Source organism: Erythranthe guttata, chromosome 10, assembly GCF_056151865.1.
Source record: "Erythranthe guttata isolate IM_541 chromosome 10, IM_541, whole genome shotgun sequence".
NCBI lineage: Eukaryota > Viridiplantae > Streptophyta > Magnoliopsida > Lamiales > Phrymaceae > Erythranthe > Erythranthe guttata.
In genome coordinates this window covers 14,193,831-14,213,205 of record NC_142542.1, presented here as the reverse complement: position 1 = coordinate 14,213,205, position 19,375 = coordinate 14,193,831, and the positions used below count along the sequence as shown (strand labels likewise).

At 36.4% G+C, this 19,375-nt stretch overlaps 6 protein-coding genes across 6 annotated transcripts; 4 read left to right on the top strand and 2 right to left on the bottom strand.

Moving 5' to 3' along the window:
• Window positions 1-927: 927 nt before the first annotated feature.
• LOC148767603 (putative disease resistance protein RGA3) lies at window positions 928-2,652 on the top strand. Its single transcript, XM_088824693.1, has one exon. The coding sequence runs from the start codon at window positions 928-930 to the stop codon at window positions 2,650-2,652; it is 1,725 nt and encodes a 574-aa protein (XP_088680819.1).
• Window positions 2,653-2,654: 2 nt separating this feature from the next.
• LOC148767602 (putative disease resistance protein At3g14460) lies at window positions 2,655-4,410 on the top strand. The gene is made up of 2 exons (XM_088824691.1): window positions 2,655-3,798; window positions 4,343-4,410. The coding sequence occupies exons 1-2, from the start codon at window positions 2,655-2,657 to the stop codon at window positions 4,408-4,410; spliced, it is 1,212 nt and encodes a 403-aa protein (XP_088680817.1).
• Window positions 4,411-5,102: 692 nt separating this feature from the next.
• Window positions 5,103-6,300, bottom strand: LOC148767601 (putative WRKY transcription factor 46). The gene is made up of 4 exons (XM_088824690.1): window positions 6,077-6,300; window positions 5,854-5,958; window positions 5,557-5,679; window positions 5,103-5,151 (listed from the first exon to the last, which is right to left on the bottom strand). The coding sequence occupies exons 1-4, from the start codon at window positions 6,298-6,300 to the stop codon at window positions 5,103-5,105; spliced, it is 501 nt and encodes a 166-aa protein (XP_088680816.1).
• A 671-nt stretch (window positions 6,301-6,971) lies between these two features.
• Window positions 6,972-8,854, top strand: LOC148767600 (putative disease resistance protein At3g14460). The gene is made up of 2 exons (XM_088824831.1): window positions 6,972-7,011; window positions 7,081-8,854. The coding sequence occupies exon 2, from the start codon at window positions 7,660-7,662 to the stop codon at window positions 8,767-8,769; it is 1,110 nt and encodes a 369-aa protein (XP_088680957.1). The 5' UTR covers window positions 6,972-7,011; window positions 7,081-7,659; the 3' UTR covers window positions 8,770-8,854.
• A 3,955-nt stretch (window positions 8,855-12,809) lies between these two features.
• LOC148767599 (putative disease resistance RPP13-like protein 1) lies at window positions 12,810-16,290 on the top strand. The gene is made up of 2 exons (XM_088824689.1): window positions 12,810-15,678; window positions 16,223-16,290. Exons 1-2 carry the CDS (start codon window positions 12,810-12,812, stop codon window positions 16,288-16,290), a joined length of 2,937 nt encoding a protein of 978 aa, XP_088680815.1.
• Window positions 16,291-17,376: 1,086 nt separating this feature from the next.
• LOC148767598 (putative WRKY transcription factor 30) lies at window positions 17,377-19,146 on the bottom strand. The gene is made up of 4 exons (XM_088824688.1): window positions 19,034-19,146; window positions 17,937-18,161; window positions 17,714-17,818; window positions 17,377-17,527 (listed from the first exon to the last, which is right to left on the bottom strand). Exons 1-4 carry the CDS (start codon window positions 19,144-19,146, stop codon window positions 17,377-17,379), a joined length of 594 nt encoding a protein of 197 aa, XP_088680814.1.
• Window positions 19,147-19,375: the final 229 nt, after the last annotated feature.

Here is a 19,375-nt window from a genome sequence, read left to right as displayed (position 1 = left end):
TGTTTCAAGAGATTATAAAGTAATACAATTTTTGAAATTTCCGAAATTCCGCCAATTTCGAGGCATTTAAAAATTATAATGGATTTTTTCGGAAAAAGCCATTTCCAATCTATTCCGCCCGATTTCCACCCCTAAATATGGTCAACACTTCACATTTCAAGAATTTGGATAACAATTTAATCACTATATTGATGTTCCATGTAATTTAACTATATTGCTTTCCATATACGTTAATTATTTTGATTTTTTTTTTAAAATTAGTTTAAAGTAATTTAGAAACAATGTAAAAAAATAACTTCAAATTATATATGGGACTTGTTTTTCTGGAAGGTCCGTGACCAAGATAACTTCAAATTAACTAAAATGGAATTTTTATTTTTAATGTTTTTGGTATATATTATATTATATATCAACTGTTAAAAGTTTTTGTTAATTTTATTTTATTCAAAAAAGAATTAAAAAAAGAAAAGAAAAAGAAAATTGATCCCTTGCATCGCACTAGTGAATGGGGATACAAATGCTTTTGTAAATAAGAAACTAAAAATACACTAAACCACACACACATATGACATATATATAAGAGAAAAAGAATTACCGGATGAGAAAAAGAAATTCAATTTATGTAATCCGACAGAAAAACACGACTTTCAGTAATGTTCCACGAGGGTGCAAGAGAAGCGCACCTGGGTGGTTGAATGAAGCTTTCTCTGTAGACAGGCACCTCGGTGCCGGGATTAGCGCATCTGAGAAACCTGAATCTCTGTACTGTGGCACCATTGTGGTGTTTGCTTAAAAAAAAAAAAAAAAGTTTGTACAAAACAGAGACAGAGCCGTTTCCTTCTTGTTTTATGTTTTCTTGTCTTTGCTTTCTTTTCACTAAAAATAAAGCAAAGCTAGTGTTTGTTCATATTCGCAACCAGCAGAAAAATGAATCCTCTTCTACAAACTCCACTCCGAATACTAGGGCAGAAATTCGCAAGTCAAGCTGCGAAGCAGTTCTCTGCAGTTTGGAATATTGATAAATCGACAATGGAGCTGCAAAGAAAGATTGAGAAGATAAGAGCTATGTTGGATAGCATGGAAGAAATTAGATGGACTTCCTCTAACGAAAAGGCATGGAAGGTTTTACTGGAATTTGCGGTTTCAGTCGTGTACTCTACCGACGATTTGCTCGATGGAATTTATTTGGATGTTCTAAAATACAGAGCCAAGCTCTCTGAAAATTCCTCCAATGAAGGAGAAACGGAGGTAAGAAACATGCTTCTTTCGACTTTCGATTCAAAGTTGGCCACTAAAGTAGCAAATCGAGTGAAGAAGTTGGAAAAAATTGAAAGAAATATTGAGTCGCTTTACAATAATGAGAGGTCCAAGAAGGTTTTAGAATCTAGGCCTTACAGTTCTGTGGTGGACAAGATGCGTGTGGTTGGACGAGACATAGAAATTAAACATATTGTTGATACATTGTTGGCCGACGAGGGAGATGATGTTTCTGTCATACCTATTGTGGGTATGGCCGGAATTGGAAAGACAACTGTAGCACAAATTGCTTACGGTGATGATGTTAGACTTGGTGATAAATTTGATTTGAAGATGTGGACCTCTGTGGGTATAAATTTTGATATCATCAGCATCACAAGGTCTATAATAGAGTCTGCCTTAGGAGAAAGATGTGAGTTATCGAACATTGATTCCATTCAAATGAAACTTCAGAAATTGATTCATGGGAACAAGTTTTTATTGGTTTTGGATGATTATTGGAGTGAAAACTATGAGGACTGGGCCCAATTGTTTTCTCCGTTCATGTTCGGGTTAAAAGGAAGCAAGGTCTTGGTTACCACTCCTAGTACGGCCGTGTCCCAAATTGTCGGCACCGCCCCTTCAATCGTTTTGAAGGACTTAACCGATGAATATTGCTCACTAATTATCAAGAACCGAGTGCATATAGACGACTTACACTTGGAGCCTATTCGGATGGAAATAGCAAAAAAGTGCAAAGGGCTTCCTCTCATAGCGACGACTATTGGTACAATGCTCCGCTACAAGCGTGGTCGTACCGAGTGGGAGTACGTTTTGAGCTGCGATTTATGGCACTTGGCAGAGATTAAAAATCAAATCTTCCCGGTGTTAGCACTTGGCTATTTTCAACTTCCATTAGAGCTAAAAGCGTGCTTGGTTTATAGTTCATTTTTTCCGAGTTCTCACGAATTCACAATGAATGAATTGGTTTTACTCTGGATGGCAGAAGGTTTAATAATTCCCACGGGAAAGATGCGCCCGGAAGATGTTGCTTGCGGTTACTTCAAGAAGTTGCTATCGGCCGCTTTCTTCCGTCTCTCCATAAACCAAAATTCGAAGGGGCAAGACTCTTACAAAATCCATGATGTGATTCACAGCATGATCCGGTTTATATCCGGTGATATCTGCCTTTCCCGGGAAGTTGAACAAACAAGCAAAGAAGAATTCGTCTTCGAAGTTGAACAAACAAGCAAAGAAGAATTCGTCTTCCCAAAAGGAACCCGTCATATGTTTGTGGACCGCAAGATTGTGCATAATGTGGTGCCAAAAAACTCACACAAGAAGAACTTGCGGACTCTGATAGTGTCATCCAAAAGTAGTGACACACAACCAAGGTCTCGTTTGATTTTCTTTTAGATATGAAGCACGCAAGAGTGATAGATTTGAGCAATATGGGTATTGATAATGTGCCCCATTCGATTTTTGAAATGAAGCGTCTTCGCCTTCTCAATCTTTCTGGGAATCCTTTCTCTGCGTTGCCCGATTTGTTTGGGCAGCTCACCGCTTTAGAGACACTAAAGCTTGAGAAATGTGATGGACTTAAGCAGTGGCCAAAGAACATGAAGAACGTCGTTACTCTACGGCATCTTATTTTTAGTGCACGTATGCTACAAAACATGCCATTGGAGTTTCGTAAATTGGTGAATCTTGAAACGTTGTCTGCGTTTATAGTGGGAAAGAGTAAAATTCATCATGGTATTCAACATCTTAAAGACATGGATATGCTAAGAGGATCCATTTGCATTGTAAATCTTGAGTATGTACTTAGTCATGATGATGCAAAGGAAGCTAGCCTACACACGAAGCCATTCCTTGACAAGATCGAATTTGTATGGAATGACGCAGTAAAAAATGGTGAAGAAGTTCTTGACGGTCTTTGTCCCCATAAAAATGTGAAGGAGTTGGTGATCGCAAATTATAATGGTGAAAAGTTTCCTAACTGGTTGAGCACTCTGCCCCAGCTTTCAGTTATTCACTTGATGAGTTGTACGAAGAACTCCGTCCTGAACGAATTGAGGATACTGGAAAATCTTAAATCGCTTGTCATTGAAGACATGCCTATGTTGGACACTGTTAGTAGTCGGTTTTCCGGATTACTAAGTCTGGAGTCTCTCAAGATAGTAAAGATGAAGAAAATGACTGCGTGGGGAATGTCTGTAGTTTCCGGTGAAAGTCGTTTCCCTAATCTTCGTATTCTTGAAATCAGTGAGTGCGAAATGCTAAAGGAGTTGCCGGTGCTTACCGATACAAAACTTGAATGTCTAACAATCGTTAATTGTCCCAAACTTCTTTCATTGCCAATTGATGGTTTGCCCAAATCTCTTAAAGAATTGGTGATCTCAGGATGTGATAAGCTCAAACATACGTGCAGCGTAGGCGAAAGGGATTATAAAAAGATTGAATGGGTTGAGAAGATAACTATTGACGGTCAGACTCTGCATATTATCAAGTCTCCTAGCATGAAAAGCATTGTTAATCCAGATTCAGAGGACCGTACTAGAGGTATTTGTACGCGAAAGACATTTGTGCTCCATTTGAATTTTTATTTGCTTTGCAATTTATGATTAGTCCAACTGGATTTGTTTATTTGTGTTTCAGATAGCCGAGAATAGCGTGTACGTGAAGGGGGCATCAGTCTTAGGCTGTCATCTTTGGGACAGGTAGTTCCTAACTTAACTCATGCTATTTACATTGTTGTCCAGTAATGTGATTCGACGAATGAATATTTGAGAATCATAACCCCTAAGCTTTAGATTCAAATGTGTAAAGACCAAATTTGGAATGTAGGTAAGAGGTATATTCAGTAATAGACTTGCAATTTAAGTTCTATGATCGACCACTAGTTTTGGTTCCGAATTTGGTGTCGGCAATTAATGATATGATTTTGTTGCTGACAAAAAGCAAGGAGGTAATTATCATATCTTTCTATTGATTTATTTTTTAGTTTAAAATGTGAATATAGCTCATTTACCAGCATTCTTAGTTCAACCATATATGAAAAATGACACCTTTTGCTGATTAGTTTTCTTTGATAACTTGGACACAGGTTTTGAAAGCTCATTATCAGATGTTGTGGAAGTTGAGGATTTCTCTCCTACTGAACCCGGATTTTGATTTTTATGTTGTGGAAACATGAGATTTTTCATTTTTATTCACTCATATTCGGTTAGAAATTGTCCTTAATTCTGTGATATTATTCTTTTGTTGAGCTTTTCGAGTATGCAGATGAAATATCAAGATGAATACTCTTTATTCCAATGTTAATTGCTTTTTGGAATCTTAGCAGCTCTAGCTAGGCTCTCATATTTTTGTTGTTCTCCCGTGTTTATCGATGTGCTCGTGTGACTGTGTCAGATGTAGTTGTTAAATTACATACCCAGTTTTCAGGTGAGAAGAAAAAAAGAAAAAAAAAAAGATGATCTGCACCTCACTTTCTGTATTTTTCCACCGCGGTGCCAGATAAGAAAGATAACGAGGCCGTGAAAGCCCTCTCTCTGTAGACAGGCACCTCGGTGCCGTTTAGGCGCACCCGGATGCTTAGGTTGCAACCTAAATCTCTGTAACCGCAGTGCCGTGTTATTGCACCTAGGTGCCTTAATAAATATCTTAAATTCTTTGGTTAATTGTTTCTCATACTCTTATTTTGTGTAATGCGTTCCGAATAGTCTAAAAAAGCAAATAATGTTAGTTTGAAACATCATTTCAGATATTCATTTCCCGTAACTTGATTATTACCCGTAACTTGATTATTACATAGGGGTGGAGATCAGACGAATACGGTCGTAATTAGTACTTTTGGAAAAAATTCAATCCTTAGCATTTGAACTGAAAAACCAAACCAATTCAAATTTCATCCTGGTAAAGAAAAAAAAGAAAAAGAACACCGAAAATCAAAATTTTGCAAGAAGATTAACCACACAAGCATGATGCTCGATCTCTGGCCGATTTTTGTGGACCCCACTCAATTCATGCTTTCGAACAATGAAAGTCCATTATGTTAAACAACTCGAGCGATTTCATCGCATTGCAAGCCCGGATATAATAGCGTTCCTATCTCTACTATCAAAAAACAACTCCCCGAGTACATTAGTCAAAACGCAAGCTCGATCATTCTCTAAAACTTTAATCACCCAATGAATGGAGTAGATTTTTTCTTCAATCCTATGTTGTAATAAAAGCATAAACGAAGTACTTGTCCGGTGAGGGCCCATTTTTGAGAGTCAAATCCCGAGGACTTGTTCGAGTGGTACATGTGCCGACCTCAGGCATGTATGCTTCCCTCTGTATGTGATATCAACTGCATTCGGCTCATATGCTGACATACGCACTTCTTTCATAGCCATACAACCTTCCCTCACATGATCTATACATCTGTAATAGGTTCTGCACATTCAGAAACATAGTTTTTTTCAGAAAAAAATATTTAACGATCATTTTCTTAACATGTGTGTGTAAAAACCTTAAAAGACACGTGTATTATTTTGAAAGGGAGAGACCGTAGTATATTGAGCACAAAGAAGTAGATTAGATCAAGTAGCATGCATACATATTCGTCACCTTGTGAGAAGGGGAGCAAATATATATTCTCGGCCGTACTTCCTCCAACTGTATCCATCGTCGAATTCTTCGGATGGTACCTTAGGTCTCACTGTCACCCGTGCGCTGCAAAGAGACCCGAACAAAATATATGCTAATCGATGAAAATTTCGAAGAGTGAAGAACAACCACCTTGGATTTTATACATTTATGATAAAAAAATTTTAGTAAAAATATTAATCACCTTTCGTCTGATGAGGGTGACACAACGTTGTACTTACATTGTCCTTGTGGAGCAAATAGTTTAAGAAGGGATAGAGCCTCCTCGTACGAGACCAACTTACTCTCTAAAACACTATCTCCGATTTTGGAAGAAGATTCTTTTAGATGTTTCACTTTTTCTTTCCCTTTGGTAATCTCGTTTACGAGTTTCTTGTATTCCTCTGACGAAGAAGATACGCTCGCCATTCTTATACCTGTCACGACATTGAAAGATTCAAACATATTTTTATATGTTCAAAGAAATAGAGAAGATCACAATGTTTGCAACTGAATTAGCTATTTTCGACAATTTAGAAAGAGTCATGTAGATCCGACACCACATATGTAAACTTTAGACCAATTCTTCATTAAAAATAGATCATTACTATTAGGGTCAAATTACGAAACCCCCTCCTCATGTTTGGATAATTACAACCAACCCCCAACTATGAATCTTCTTACACGGTCATCATTTATGGTGTCAAATTCAAATTCAACAGAATCTTTTAGATTCCGAGAAATGTTCTCTGGTTTGTACTCGTTTTGTGCAAAAATATAGTTTCTAATAATGCACCACAATCTGATATTTATAAGCCAAGAGACACATCTTATGATCATCTAGTTTCAAAATGTGGAGCTTGAATGGGGTAAAACAGGGTGGGTTTTTCGCACTTTGCACGCTTGAATTACACCCTTTTGGCACTTTGCACCCATAAATTGCAAAATTGGCAGATTGCACCCTTTAAACATAAATTGTTTGGCACTTTGCACCCCAAATCACTTTTGGCTTAGAAAAATTACTTGCAACTTGCTGAAAATCTGGAAAATGGACAAATTTGTAATTCTCTAATTATCTATCTTCTTCCACCAATTCTCAATTTGAATCAGCTTTCTGCCACCACTTCATTCAACCAAAAGGTCCCTAATTAATTTTTTTTTTTTTTAAATCTGTTGTATATATGTATAGTTTTTGGTTAACCTTTGCAGATGAAGTTACCTGCTGCTATAAAACATGAAGCATCTCCCTCTGAAGAAACTACAGAACAAATTAATCTTAGAGCAAAAAGACGAAAAGCTTACGAAGAACATGGCATAGAAGAAGACGACATTGAAAGTTCGCAAGTTCCGTTAATAGATTACTGGAACTGTATTCGGCATCTTGCCCTATTTCTTCCGGATTACGGATTTTCAAAAGATAAATTGGTACAAATGTGGATTGCCGAAGAATGCATCAAACTCGAAGTGACGAAACGAATGGAGGACGTGGGTAATTTGTGCTTCGACTTTTAGCTTAATCAAAATATCATCGTACCTGCAAAGCCAACTGCTGCTTATCTTTCCCATTACCAAGTCAACGACAAATCCAAAATTGCTAGGCTCATTATCCAACGAGGCGATTACGTAAGAATCCGAGATGGTAATGAGTTGGATACGACCAACCAAGAAATCCTACACTTAACATGGGACTGTCGTAAACATGACCACGCTTTAGTTGATGATGCTCTTACAAAATTCAAGAAACTTCGCACACTCTTAGTTGTCAATCTCTGTATTCCGAGGAATAAAATGTGCAATTTAAGGTTTCCCCACTTGAAGCTCTTAAAAACATTGGATCTGAGCTCGAGCAACATAACACACGTACCGTGTTCCATCGAGTATTTGGATTCTTTGAGATTCCTAGACATCTCCAACACTCCCATCGATCAATTGCCTCAGTCGATCGATCTTCTTCTTTCTCTTCAGACATTAAGATTGAGGGACTGCCCTGGAATTCACGAACTGCCACGGGGATTCGGGTCTTTGATTAATCTTCGCCACCTGGACCTCCAGATTTTTGGCCAGCTGAGGGTCATGCCTAGTGGGATGGGAAACTTAACCAAACTCCAAACATTAGATGCGTTCATCGTGGGGGAAACCGACGATGGGTGCGGAATAACGGAGCTGAAAAACATGAACGAGATCGCCGGGTCGTTCTCTATCCTAAAGCTTCATAATGTATCTAACGCGGAAGAAGCAAAGGCAGCTGCATTGTGCGATAAGAAACGCATAGATAATCTGTACTTGTATTGGGGTAGTGTCGAAAACCCCGATGCAACCGACATCTTAGAATGTCTGCAGCCTCATTATTGTGGTTCGAAGCTTCCGAGCTGGATAACCAATCCATCTTTTGTCGATCTTTCCACAATATTCCTCATAAGATGCATAAATTGCGACACGTTGCCCTCGTTTGGCGAACTGCCGTCTCTTAAGAGCCTCGATCTTGTGGAGATGACAAGTGTGAGGGATATTAATTCCCTATTCTGCAGAAAGTCCGAAACTCGTGTTAAAGTTGCATTTCCGAAGCTAGAGAAATTGAGTATCGACGACATGCCGAACCTTGTGGAATGGTCTGGAATGGAGGATGGTGATTTCCCATGCCTCAAAGATGTTACGATTGGATCATGTCCGGAACTTACGGTTCTTCCGTCTCTGTTGCATCTCCGCTCACTCGAATCATTGGAAATAAACGACTGCGAAAAGATGATTTCTTTGCCTGAATTGCCGGCTTCGGTTCAAGATCTCAGGGTACGTTGCTGCCCTAAAATGAGTAAGCGGTTGTACTACAAGGATGGAAGACGAGAGATTGCACATGTAAACAACATTTGGATTGATCTTGAAAAATTATCTTTACATTAAAAAGTTTGTGTCTGAATTATATTTTTACATTGCTTTCTACTTCTCTGGTTCTGGTTAACTAGCAAGTTTCACGTGTCTTATTATTTTATTTATTTATTTATTTTTCCATGGATTACTTAGATTTTGCATTTGTTTAGTTATATTTTTTTTCAAATAATATATAATTTAAGGTAAATTTCAAACCCCCTGAATGTAGGCCAAATTACAATAAATACCCCCACCTATCCGTAATTACTAAAATACCCCCAATGTTTGTTTCCGTCTTGCACCAACCTCCTTACGGTGTCTGATTCCTCATAAAATATTTTTGAGTCTAGGCAATATTTTCCGAAAAATGTCAATTGTACTCCTGCAGACGTGGAATTTCTTTTTAAGTGTCAAAATTACTCTCTAGTAAAAAAGCTTTCGTGAAAAATCACATCATAAGGGGGTTGGTGTACTATATATTGGAACAAATGTCGAGGGAATTTTGGTAATTACGGATATTTGGGGTACTTTTTGTAATTTAGCCTAAGTCCAGGTGATTTTCATAATTTACCCTATAATTTATATGCCTGAGAGTCATGACTATATTTAGGGTAAATTACACCTACACCCTTAAGGTATACTAAAATAACTTTAAGGTCCCTCTAGTATTGATAATTACAGCCGCACCCCTAAATTAATTACCGGAGCCAAACTTTCATGTCCTGGGGACCGATATGCACTATATTTGTTTTCCGCGGGGGCATTAATGCTACCATGATGAAAAATTATAAATCTTTCTTATATAAAGTAATAAGGATTTAAGAAATGTTTGGGAAGTCATGTCACATCTTACCTTTCTATGTTGTCTCCACCACCGCCTGAAAATAATAGTCCGGTAGAACCTTAACGGAATAACTTATCCAATGTATTATTCCGTTAGTGTTTCGGACAATGTTTCAGGGGGGGTGAGTGTAATTACCAATACCACAGAGACCTTAAAGTTGTTTAAGCATAACTCAGGGGTGTGGATGTAATTTACCCAATTTTTTTCTTAGTAACTTTTGTTTTCTTCTTAGCAATTGTTTCTTTTTGTTTCTTAATGCTGAGAACTGAGAACTTCTTCTTAGCAATTTATGTTATATGCTACTTGAAACTATGTTTATTTTATTGTACTGTCTCTTTGCATAAATTAATTGTATGATATTGTATATAATAGACCGTCAAAATATATAACAAATTTTGAAATTTCATATCTACGGGCATTACGTATGCGCGGTGCGACTCCCCTAGTATATATATATATATATAATTATATATATATATATATATATACACTATTCTTACTACTTTAGTTGATAATTTACACTATTTAAGACTTAATTGCTTAAAATATCACATTATTAATTGTTTTATAAATAAATAAAATTATATATGATTAATTTAATATAAAATAAGTTTCTAGTTATTGTGTAATATGAATGATCAAATAAAATATTTCAATCATATTGAATATAAAAATGTAAATGTTTGCTCACTAATACAATATTTGTATGGGTTCTTCTACACGTTAATGGTTAAAATGACCTTGTTTCTCTTAAACGCTTATATATGTTGATAATAGAATATTTCAAGATATGAATAAATTATTAAGTTTAAATTAAATTATTCGTAGTTAACTCAAAAAATATATTATTTTATACATTATGTATAAAATTCTACCAAAATGTACATTAATATACAATGTTAATATATATATTTCAAATTTCAAATAATAAATAAGTTTTATTATAAAATAAAAGAATGGACAAATGGATAATATTAAGTTTAACGAATTAATTGCATGATCCATGTTAATTGTTTTAATATTTAATGCACTAAAGATTCATCAGTTGATTAACTTGATTCGATGATAAGCTAGTATGGGCATTTTTAATACATTTAAAATTAACATCATTATACATCATTTCAATAATATATTTTAATAATTTTAAAATCACGAGACATACCAAAAAAAACATCATCATACATATATCTCATAAAATAAAATAAAATAAAAAGAAAAAGAAAAAATGCAATGTAGTTAGGGGTGTCGGAATGCAACTTTGGAATTCCACAGATTCCGATTAAAAAATATCCGAATTTAGAACCGTGCATTTTTGGCACGGAATTGGAATTTTATATAAAACTACCAAAAATTTCGATTCCCGACGACTTTAGTTACAATTATTTTGATTATTTTTCGAAATATATAATATAATTTTCTGATTTATTTTTGTAATTCCATAATATAATGTATGTTATATTTTATATGAAAATTTTGAATAAGGGTCAAATAAACTAAAAACCTTGAAAAAAAATAATTAGTTTCAGAACTATCTGTTGCATTTTTTCTTATATAAAAAACCATGTGTTGTATATTGTTTTTTTTAGGGTAAATTACCCCCATATCCCTGAGGTATGCTTAAATAACTTTATGGTCCCTGTGGTATCGATAATTACACTCACCCCCTTGAAACATAGTTATAAACTCTAATGGGATAATGCATTGGATACGTTATTACGATATAGTTCTAACGGACTATTGGTTTCAGGAAGTGGTGAAGACAACAAATAGTTATGAGTGACTTAATAAATGTTGTGGGAGCTATGTCACCCCATAATTCTATTGTTATCTCCACCACTAGCTAAAAGTAATAGTCCGTTATAACCCTATCGGAATAATGTATCCAATGCCTTATCCCATTAGAGTTTCTAACTACGTTTCAGGGGATGAATGTAATTATCGATACCATAAGGACCTTAAAATTATTTAAGCATACCTGAGGGGTGTGGTTGTAATTTACCCTTTTTTTTAGTGTTTTTATGCAAAGGCCCTGACCAACCATTTTTATTATTCTAGGTTCAAGGGTTATATCTCTTTTGCCAATTTTATCCCTTAAATATGTATTATAAATAAATGCGAAATAATGTATTAAAACCAATTCCTAATTGTAACCCCAAATTAACTTCAATTTAATCAATTTTGACCACAAAAATCCAATTTCGACCTTTTCTTTTTTTGAACTTACTTTTTCTCAATTTTTTATTCTGGTTCCGGTTTCCGGCGTTGATTTAAGTATTTATTTATTTTTCCGCCGCCGGTTTCCGGCGTTAACTTTTTTAATACAATTTATGAAATTTCCGTAATTCCGCCAATTTCGAGGCATTTAAAAATCATAATGGATTTTTTCGGAAAAAGCCATTTCCAATCTATTCCGCCCAATTTCCACCCCTAAATATGGTCAACACTTCACATTTCAAGAATTTGGATAACAATTTAATCACTATATTGATGTTCCATGTAATTTAACTATATTGCTTTCCATATACGTTAATTATTTTGATTTTTTTAAAAATTAGTTTAAAGTAATTTACAAACAATGTAAAAAAATAACTTCAAATTATATATGCATGGGACTTGTTTTTCTGGAAGGTCCGTGACCAAGATAACTTCAAATTAACTAAAATGGAATTTTTATTTTTAATGTTTTTGGTATATATTATATTATATATCAACTGTTAAAAGTTTTTGTTAATTTTATTTTATTCAAAAAAGAATTAAAAAAAGAAAAGAAAAAGAAAATTGATCCCTTGCATCGCACTAGTGAATGTGAATGGGGATACAAATGCTTTTGTAAATAAGAAACTAAAAATACACTAAACCACACACACATATGACATATATATAAGAGAAAAAGAATTACCGGATGAGAAAAAGAAATTAAATTTATATAATCCGACAGAAAAACACGACTTTAAGTAATGTTCCACCAGGGTGCAAGAGAAGCGCACCTGGGTGGTCGAATGAAGCTTTCTCTGTAGACAGGCACCTCGGTGCCGGGATTAGCGCATCTGACGTACCTGAATCTCTGTACTGTGGCACCATTGTGGTGTTTGCTTAAAAAAAAAAAAAAGTTTGTACAAAACAGAGACAGAGCCGTTTCCTTCTTGTTTTATGTTTTCTTGTCTTTGCTTTCTTTTCACTAAAAATAAAGCAAAGCTAGTGTTTGTTCATATTCGCAACCAGCAGAAAAATGAATCCTCTTCTACAAACTCCACTCCGAATACTAGGGCAGAAATTCGCAAGTCAAGCTGCGAAGCAGTTCTCTGCAGTTTGGAATATTGATAAATCGACAATGGAGCTGCAAAGAAAGATTGAGAAGATAAGAGCTATGTTGGATAGCATGGAAGAAATTAGATGGACTTCCTCTAACGAAAAGGCATGGAAGGTTTTACTGGAATTTGCGGTTTCAGTCGTGTACTCTACCGACGATTTGCTCGATGGAATTTATTTGGATGTTCTAAAATACAGAGCCAAGCTCTCTGAAAATTCCTCCAATGAAGGAGAAACGGAGGTAAGAAACATGCTTCTTTCGACTTTCGATTCAAAGTTGGCCACTAAAGTAGCAAATCGAGTGAAGAAGTTGGAAAAAATTGAAAGAAATATTGAGTCGCTTTACAATAATGAGAGGTCCAAGAAGGTTTTAGAATCTAGGCCTTACAGTTCTGTGGTGGACAAGATGCGTGTGGTTGGACGAGACATAGAAATTAAACATATTGTTGATACATTGTTGGCCGACGAGGGAGATGATGTTTCTGTCATACCTATTGTGGGTATGGCCGGAATTGGAAAGACAACTGTAGCACAAATTGCTTACGGTGATGATGTTAGACTTGGTGATAAATTTGATTTGAAGATGTGGACCTCTGTGGGTATAAATTTTGATATCATCAGCATCACAAGGTCTATAATAGAGTCTGCCTTAGGAGAAATATGTGAGTTATCGAACATTGATTCCATTCAAATGAAACTTCAGAAATTGATTCATGGGAACAAGTTTTTATTGGTTTTGGATGATTATTGGAGTGAAAACTATGAGGACTGGGCCCAATTGTTTTCTCCGTTCATGTTCGGGTTAAAAGGAAGCAAGGTCTTGGTTACCACTCCTAGTACGGCCGTGTCCCAAATTGTCGGCACCGCCCCTTCAATCGTTTTGAAGGACTTAACCGATGAATATTGCTCACTAATTATCAAGAACCGAGTGCATATAGACGACTTACACTTGGAGCCTATTCGGATGGAAATAGCAAAAAAGTGCAAAGGGCTTCCTCTCATAGCGACGACTATTGGTACAATGCTCCGCTACAAGCGTGGTCGTACCGAGTGGGAGTACGTTTTGAGCTGCGATTTATGGCACTTGGCAGAGATTAAAAATCAAATCTTACCGGTGTTAGCACTTGGCTATTTTCAACTTCCATTAGAGCTAAAAGCGTGCTTGGTTTATAGTTCATTTTTTTCGAGTTCTCACGAATTCACAATGAATGAATTGGTTTTACTCTGGATGGCAGAAGGTTTAATAATTCCCACGGGAAAGATGCGCCCGGAAGATGTTGCTTGCGGTTACTTCAAGAAGTTGCTATCGGCCGCTTTCTTCCGTCTCTCCATAAACCAAAATTCGAAGGGGCAAGACTCTTACAAAATCCATGATGTGATTCACAGCATGATCCGGTTTATATCCGGTGATATCTGCCTTTCCCGGGAAGTTGAACAAACAAGCAAAGAAGAATTCGTCTTCGAAGTTGAACAAACAAGCAAAGAAGAATTCGTCTTCCCAAAAGGAACCCGTCATATGTTTGTGGACCGCAAGATTGTGCATAATGTGGTGCCAAAAAACTCACACAAGAAGAACTTGCGGACTCTGATAGTGTCATCCAAAAGTAGTGACACAACCAAGGTCTCGTTTGATTTTCTTTTAGATATGAAGCACGCAAGAGTGATAGATTTGAGCAATATGGGTATTGATAATGTGCCCCATTCGATTTTTGAAATGAAGCGTCTTCGCCTTCTCAATCTTTCTGGGAATCCTTTCTCTGCGTTGCCCGATTTGTTTGGGCAGCTCACCGCTTTAGAGACACTAAAGCTTGAGAAATGTGATGGACTTAAGCAGTGGCCAAAGAACATGAAGAACGTCGTTACTCTACGGCATCTTATTTTTAGTGCACGTATGCTACAAAACATGCCATTGGAGTTTCGTAAATTGGTGAATCTTGAAACGTTGTCTGCGTTTATAGTGGGAAAGAGTAAAATTCATCATGGTATTCAACATCTTAAAGACATGGATATGCTAAGAGGATCCATTTGCATTGTAAATCTTGAGTATGTACTTAGTCATGATGATGCAAAGGAAGCTAGCCTACACACGAAGCCATTCCTTGACAAGATCGAATTTGTATGGAATGACGCAGTAAAAAATGGTGAAGAAGTTCTTGACGGTCTTTGTCCCCATAAAAATGTGAAGGAGTTGGTGATCGCAAATTATAATGGTGAAAAGTTTCCTAACTGGTTGAGCACTCTGCCCCAGCTTTCAGTTATTCACTTGATGAGTTGTACGAAGAACTCCGTCCTGAACGAATTGAGGATACTGGAAAATCTTAAATCGCTTGTCATTGAAGACATGCCTATGTTGGACACTGTTAGTAGTCGGTTTTCCGGATTACTAAGTCTGGAGTCTCTCAAGATAGTAAAGATGAAGAAAATGACTGCGTGGGGAATGTCTGTAGTTTCCGGTGAAAGTCGTTTCCCTAATCTTCGTATTCTTGAAATCAGTGAGTGCGAAATGCTAAAGGAGTTGCCGGTGCTTACCGATACAAAACTTGAATGTCTAACAATCGTTAATTGTCCCAAACTTCTTTCATTGCCAATTGATGGTTTGCCCAAATCTCTTAAAGAATTGGTGATCTCAGGATGTGATAAGCTCAAACATACGTGCAGCGTAGGCGAAAGGGATTATAAAAAGATTGAATGGGTTGAGAAGATAACTATTGACGGTCAGACTCTGCATATTATCAAGTCTCCTAGCATGAAAAGCATTGTTAATCCAGATTCAGAGGACCGTACTAGAGGTATTTGTACGCGAAAGACATTTGTGCTCCATTTGAATTTTTATTTGCTTTGCAATTTATGATTAGTCCAACTGGATTTGTTTATTTGTGTTTCAGATAGCCGAGAATAGCGTGTACGTGAAGGGGGCATCAGTCTTAGGCTGTCATCTTTGGGACAGGTAGTTCCTAACTTAACTCATGCTATTTACATTGTTGTCCAGTAATGTGATTCGACGAATGAATATTTGAGAATCATAACCCCTAAGCTTTAGATTCAAATGTGTAAAGACCAAATTTGGAATGTAGGTAAGAGGTATATTCAGTAATAGACTTGCAATTTAAGTTCTATGATCGACCACTAGTTTTGGTTCCGAATTTGGTGTCGGCAATTAATGATATGATTTTGTTGCTGACAAAAAGCAAGGAGGTAATTATCATATCTTTCTATTGATTTATTTTTTAGTTTAAAATGTGAATATAGCTCATTTACCAGCATTCTTAGTTCAACCATATATGAAAAATGACACCTTTTGCTGATTAGTTTTCTTTGATAACTTGGACACAGGTTTTGAAAGCTCATTATCAGATGTTGTGGAAGTTGAGGATTTCTCTCCTACTGAACCCGGATTTTGATTTTTATGTTGTGGAAACATGAGATTTTTCATTTTTATTCACTCATATTCGGTTAGAAATTGTCCTTAATTCTGTGATTTATTATTCTTTTGTTGAGCTTTTCGAGTATGCAGATGAAATATCAAGATGAATACTCTTTATTCCAATGTTAATTGCTTTTTGGAATCTTAGCAGCTCTAGCTAGGCTCTCATATTTTTGTTGTTCTCCCGTGTTTATCGATGTGCTCGTGTGACTGTGTCAGATGTAGTTGTTAAATTACATACCCAGTTTTCAGGTGAGAAGAAAAAAAGAAAAAAAAAAAGATGATCTGCACCTCACTTTCTGTATTTTTCCACCGCGGTGCCAGATAAGAAAGATAACGAGGCCGTGAAAGCCCTCTCTCTGTAGACAGGCACCTCGGTGCCGTTTAGGCGCACCCGGATGCTTAGGTTGCAACCTAAATCTCTGTAACCGCAGTGCCGTGTTATTGCACCTAGGTGCCTTAATAAATATCTTAAATTCTTTGGTTAATTGTTTCTCATACTCTTATTTTGTGTAATGCGTTCCGAATAGTCTAAAAAAGCAAATAATGTTAGTTTGAAACATCATTTCAGATATTCATTTCCCGTAACTTGATTATTACATAGGGGTGGAGATCAGACGAATACGGTCGTAATTAGTACTTTTGGAAAAAAATCAATCCTTAACATTTGAACTGGAAAACCAAACCAATTCAAATTTCATCCTTGAAAAAAAAAAACAAAGAACACCGAAAATCAAAATTTTGCAAGAAGATTAACCACACAAGCATAATGCTCGATCTCTGGCCGATTTTTGTGGACCCCACTCAATTCATGCTTTCGAACAATGAAAGTCCATTCTGTTAAACAACTCGAGCGATTTCATCGCATTGCAAGCCCGGATATAATAGCGTTCCTAACTCTACTATCAAAAAACAACTCCCCGAGTACATTAGTCAAAACACAAGCTCGATCATTCTCTAAAACTTTAATCACCCAATGAATGGAGTAGATTTTTTCTTCAATCCTATGTTGTAATAAAAGCATAAACGAAGTACTTGTCCGGTGAGGGTCCATTTTTTAGAGTCAAATCCCGAGGACTTGTTCGAGTGGTACATGTGCCGACCTCAGGCATGTATGCTTCCCTCTGTATGTGATATCAACTGCATTCGGCTCATATGCTGACATACGCACTTCTTTCATAGCCATACAACCTTCCCTCACATGATCTATACATCTGTAATAGGTTATGCACATTCAGAAACATAGTTTTTTTCAGAAAAAAATATTTTAACGATCATTTCTTAACATGTGTGTGTAAAAACCTTAAAAGACACGTGTATTATTTTGAAAGGGAGAGACCGTAGTATATTGAGCACAAAGAAGTAGATTAGATCAAGTAGCATGCATACATATTCGTCACCTTGTGAGAAGGGGAGCAAATATATATTCTCGGCCGTACTTCCTCCAACTGTATCCATCGTCGAATTCTTCGGATGGTGCCTTAGGTCTCACTGTCACCCGTGCGCTGCAAAGAGACCCGAACAAAATATATGCTAATCGATGAAAATTTCGAAGAGTGAAGAACAACCACCTTGGATTTTATACATTTATGATAAACATTTTTTAGTAAAAATATTAATCACCTTTCGTCTGATGAGGGTGACACAACGTTGTACTTACATTGTCCTTGTGGAGCAAATAGTTTAAGAAGGGATAGAGCCTCCTCGTACGAGACCAACTTACTCTCTAAAACACTATCTCCGATTTTGGAAGAAGATTCTTTTAGATGTTTCACTTTTTCTTTCCCTTTGGTAATCTCGTTTACGAGTTTCTTGTATTCCTCTGAAGAAGAAGATACGCTCGCCACTCTTGAATTTTGGATACATCAATACTTCTTTTAATAGGGAGAGACGGCTCATTCGACCCTACATTCAGTGACACCGTCTGAGTCTTCTACTGGCATGTGTCTTTTTTTTTTTTCTCTCTTTTTTTCTAAGACCCCTAAAGGTAAACAGTAAACTCAATCGGGGAATATAATATAAAACACAAAAAGTTAATAACACGTAGCAGCAGAAGACCCACCCAATATTTATCACTGAGTGTAGGGTTAAAGAAGTCGGGAGAGTCTCACTCAACATTTCACTCTTTGAGAAAAGTCTATCCTCATTTTCCTTCTTTTATTATCCCAAAATTATCCTTCCACCATCTTCTTCCCACAACTCCCATGCCATTTTTGGTTTTTTTTTTCCCCTTTTTTTCTAATTAATTTTTTTTTATATTATTATTTTTCTATTATTATTATTTTTACTTTTGATTTTTTTAGTTTTTTTCGCCTTCAGGCGTATTTTCGTTTTTGATCTTTTATTACTTGTAATATTTTTTAACTCTTTTTCGTTGTCAGGTATATTAATCGACTATCATATAATGCATAGTCGATTAAGGAATTGAGTACCATAATTATTGTTAAATAATGAAATTGACTGCTAAAAGTAACAAAAACAACCCTAATACCGTAAAATAAAACCCAACACAAACTCAATTAAAAGAGTGAATAAAAAAATGTGTCGAATAACTTTAATCGACTACTGAACACAGTCGATTAGACCTTAATCGACTACTAAACATAGTCGATTAAACCTTAATCGACTACGTTATTGACGTAGTCAATTATGGGTCTTGCATGTGGGAATTTTCTCTGCCGCTCCGTCCTCCGCTTGGTCTATCCAAACCCTAGATCTGCCTCCCACGCCGTTGCAACACCACACCATCCCATAATCCTTGCGACCTCATCCCGTTCCATCTCACACCTTGCAACTCCATCCTACCCCACAACCCTTCAACCCAAACAACCATTTTTCCTTCTCCAATGAGATCTAGACTGAAAACCCAAAACAAAATATCAGAAGAAGCAATATTTAAGCTACGGTTCAGAATTTCAAGCAAGAGAACAGTGGTTTGGGGTCAGACTCAAATATATGGCTTTGCGGCGTCGATGACCTGCGTCTCTGCCTCCGGTGGTGGTGATAATAATAATAGCAATAATAAAAAAAATGGAATGTCAAATGACAACTAATGTTGAAGT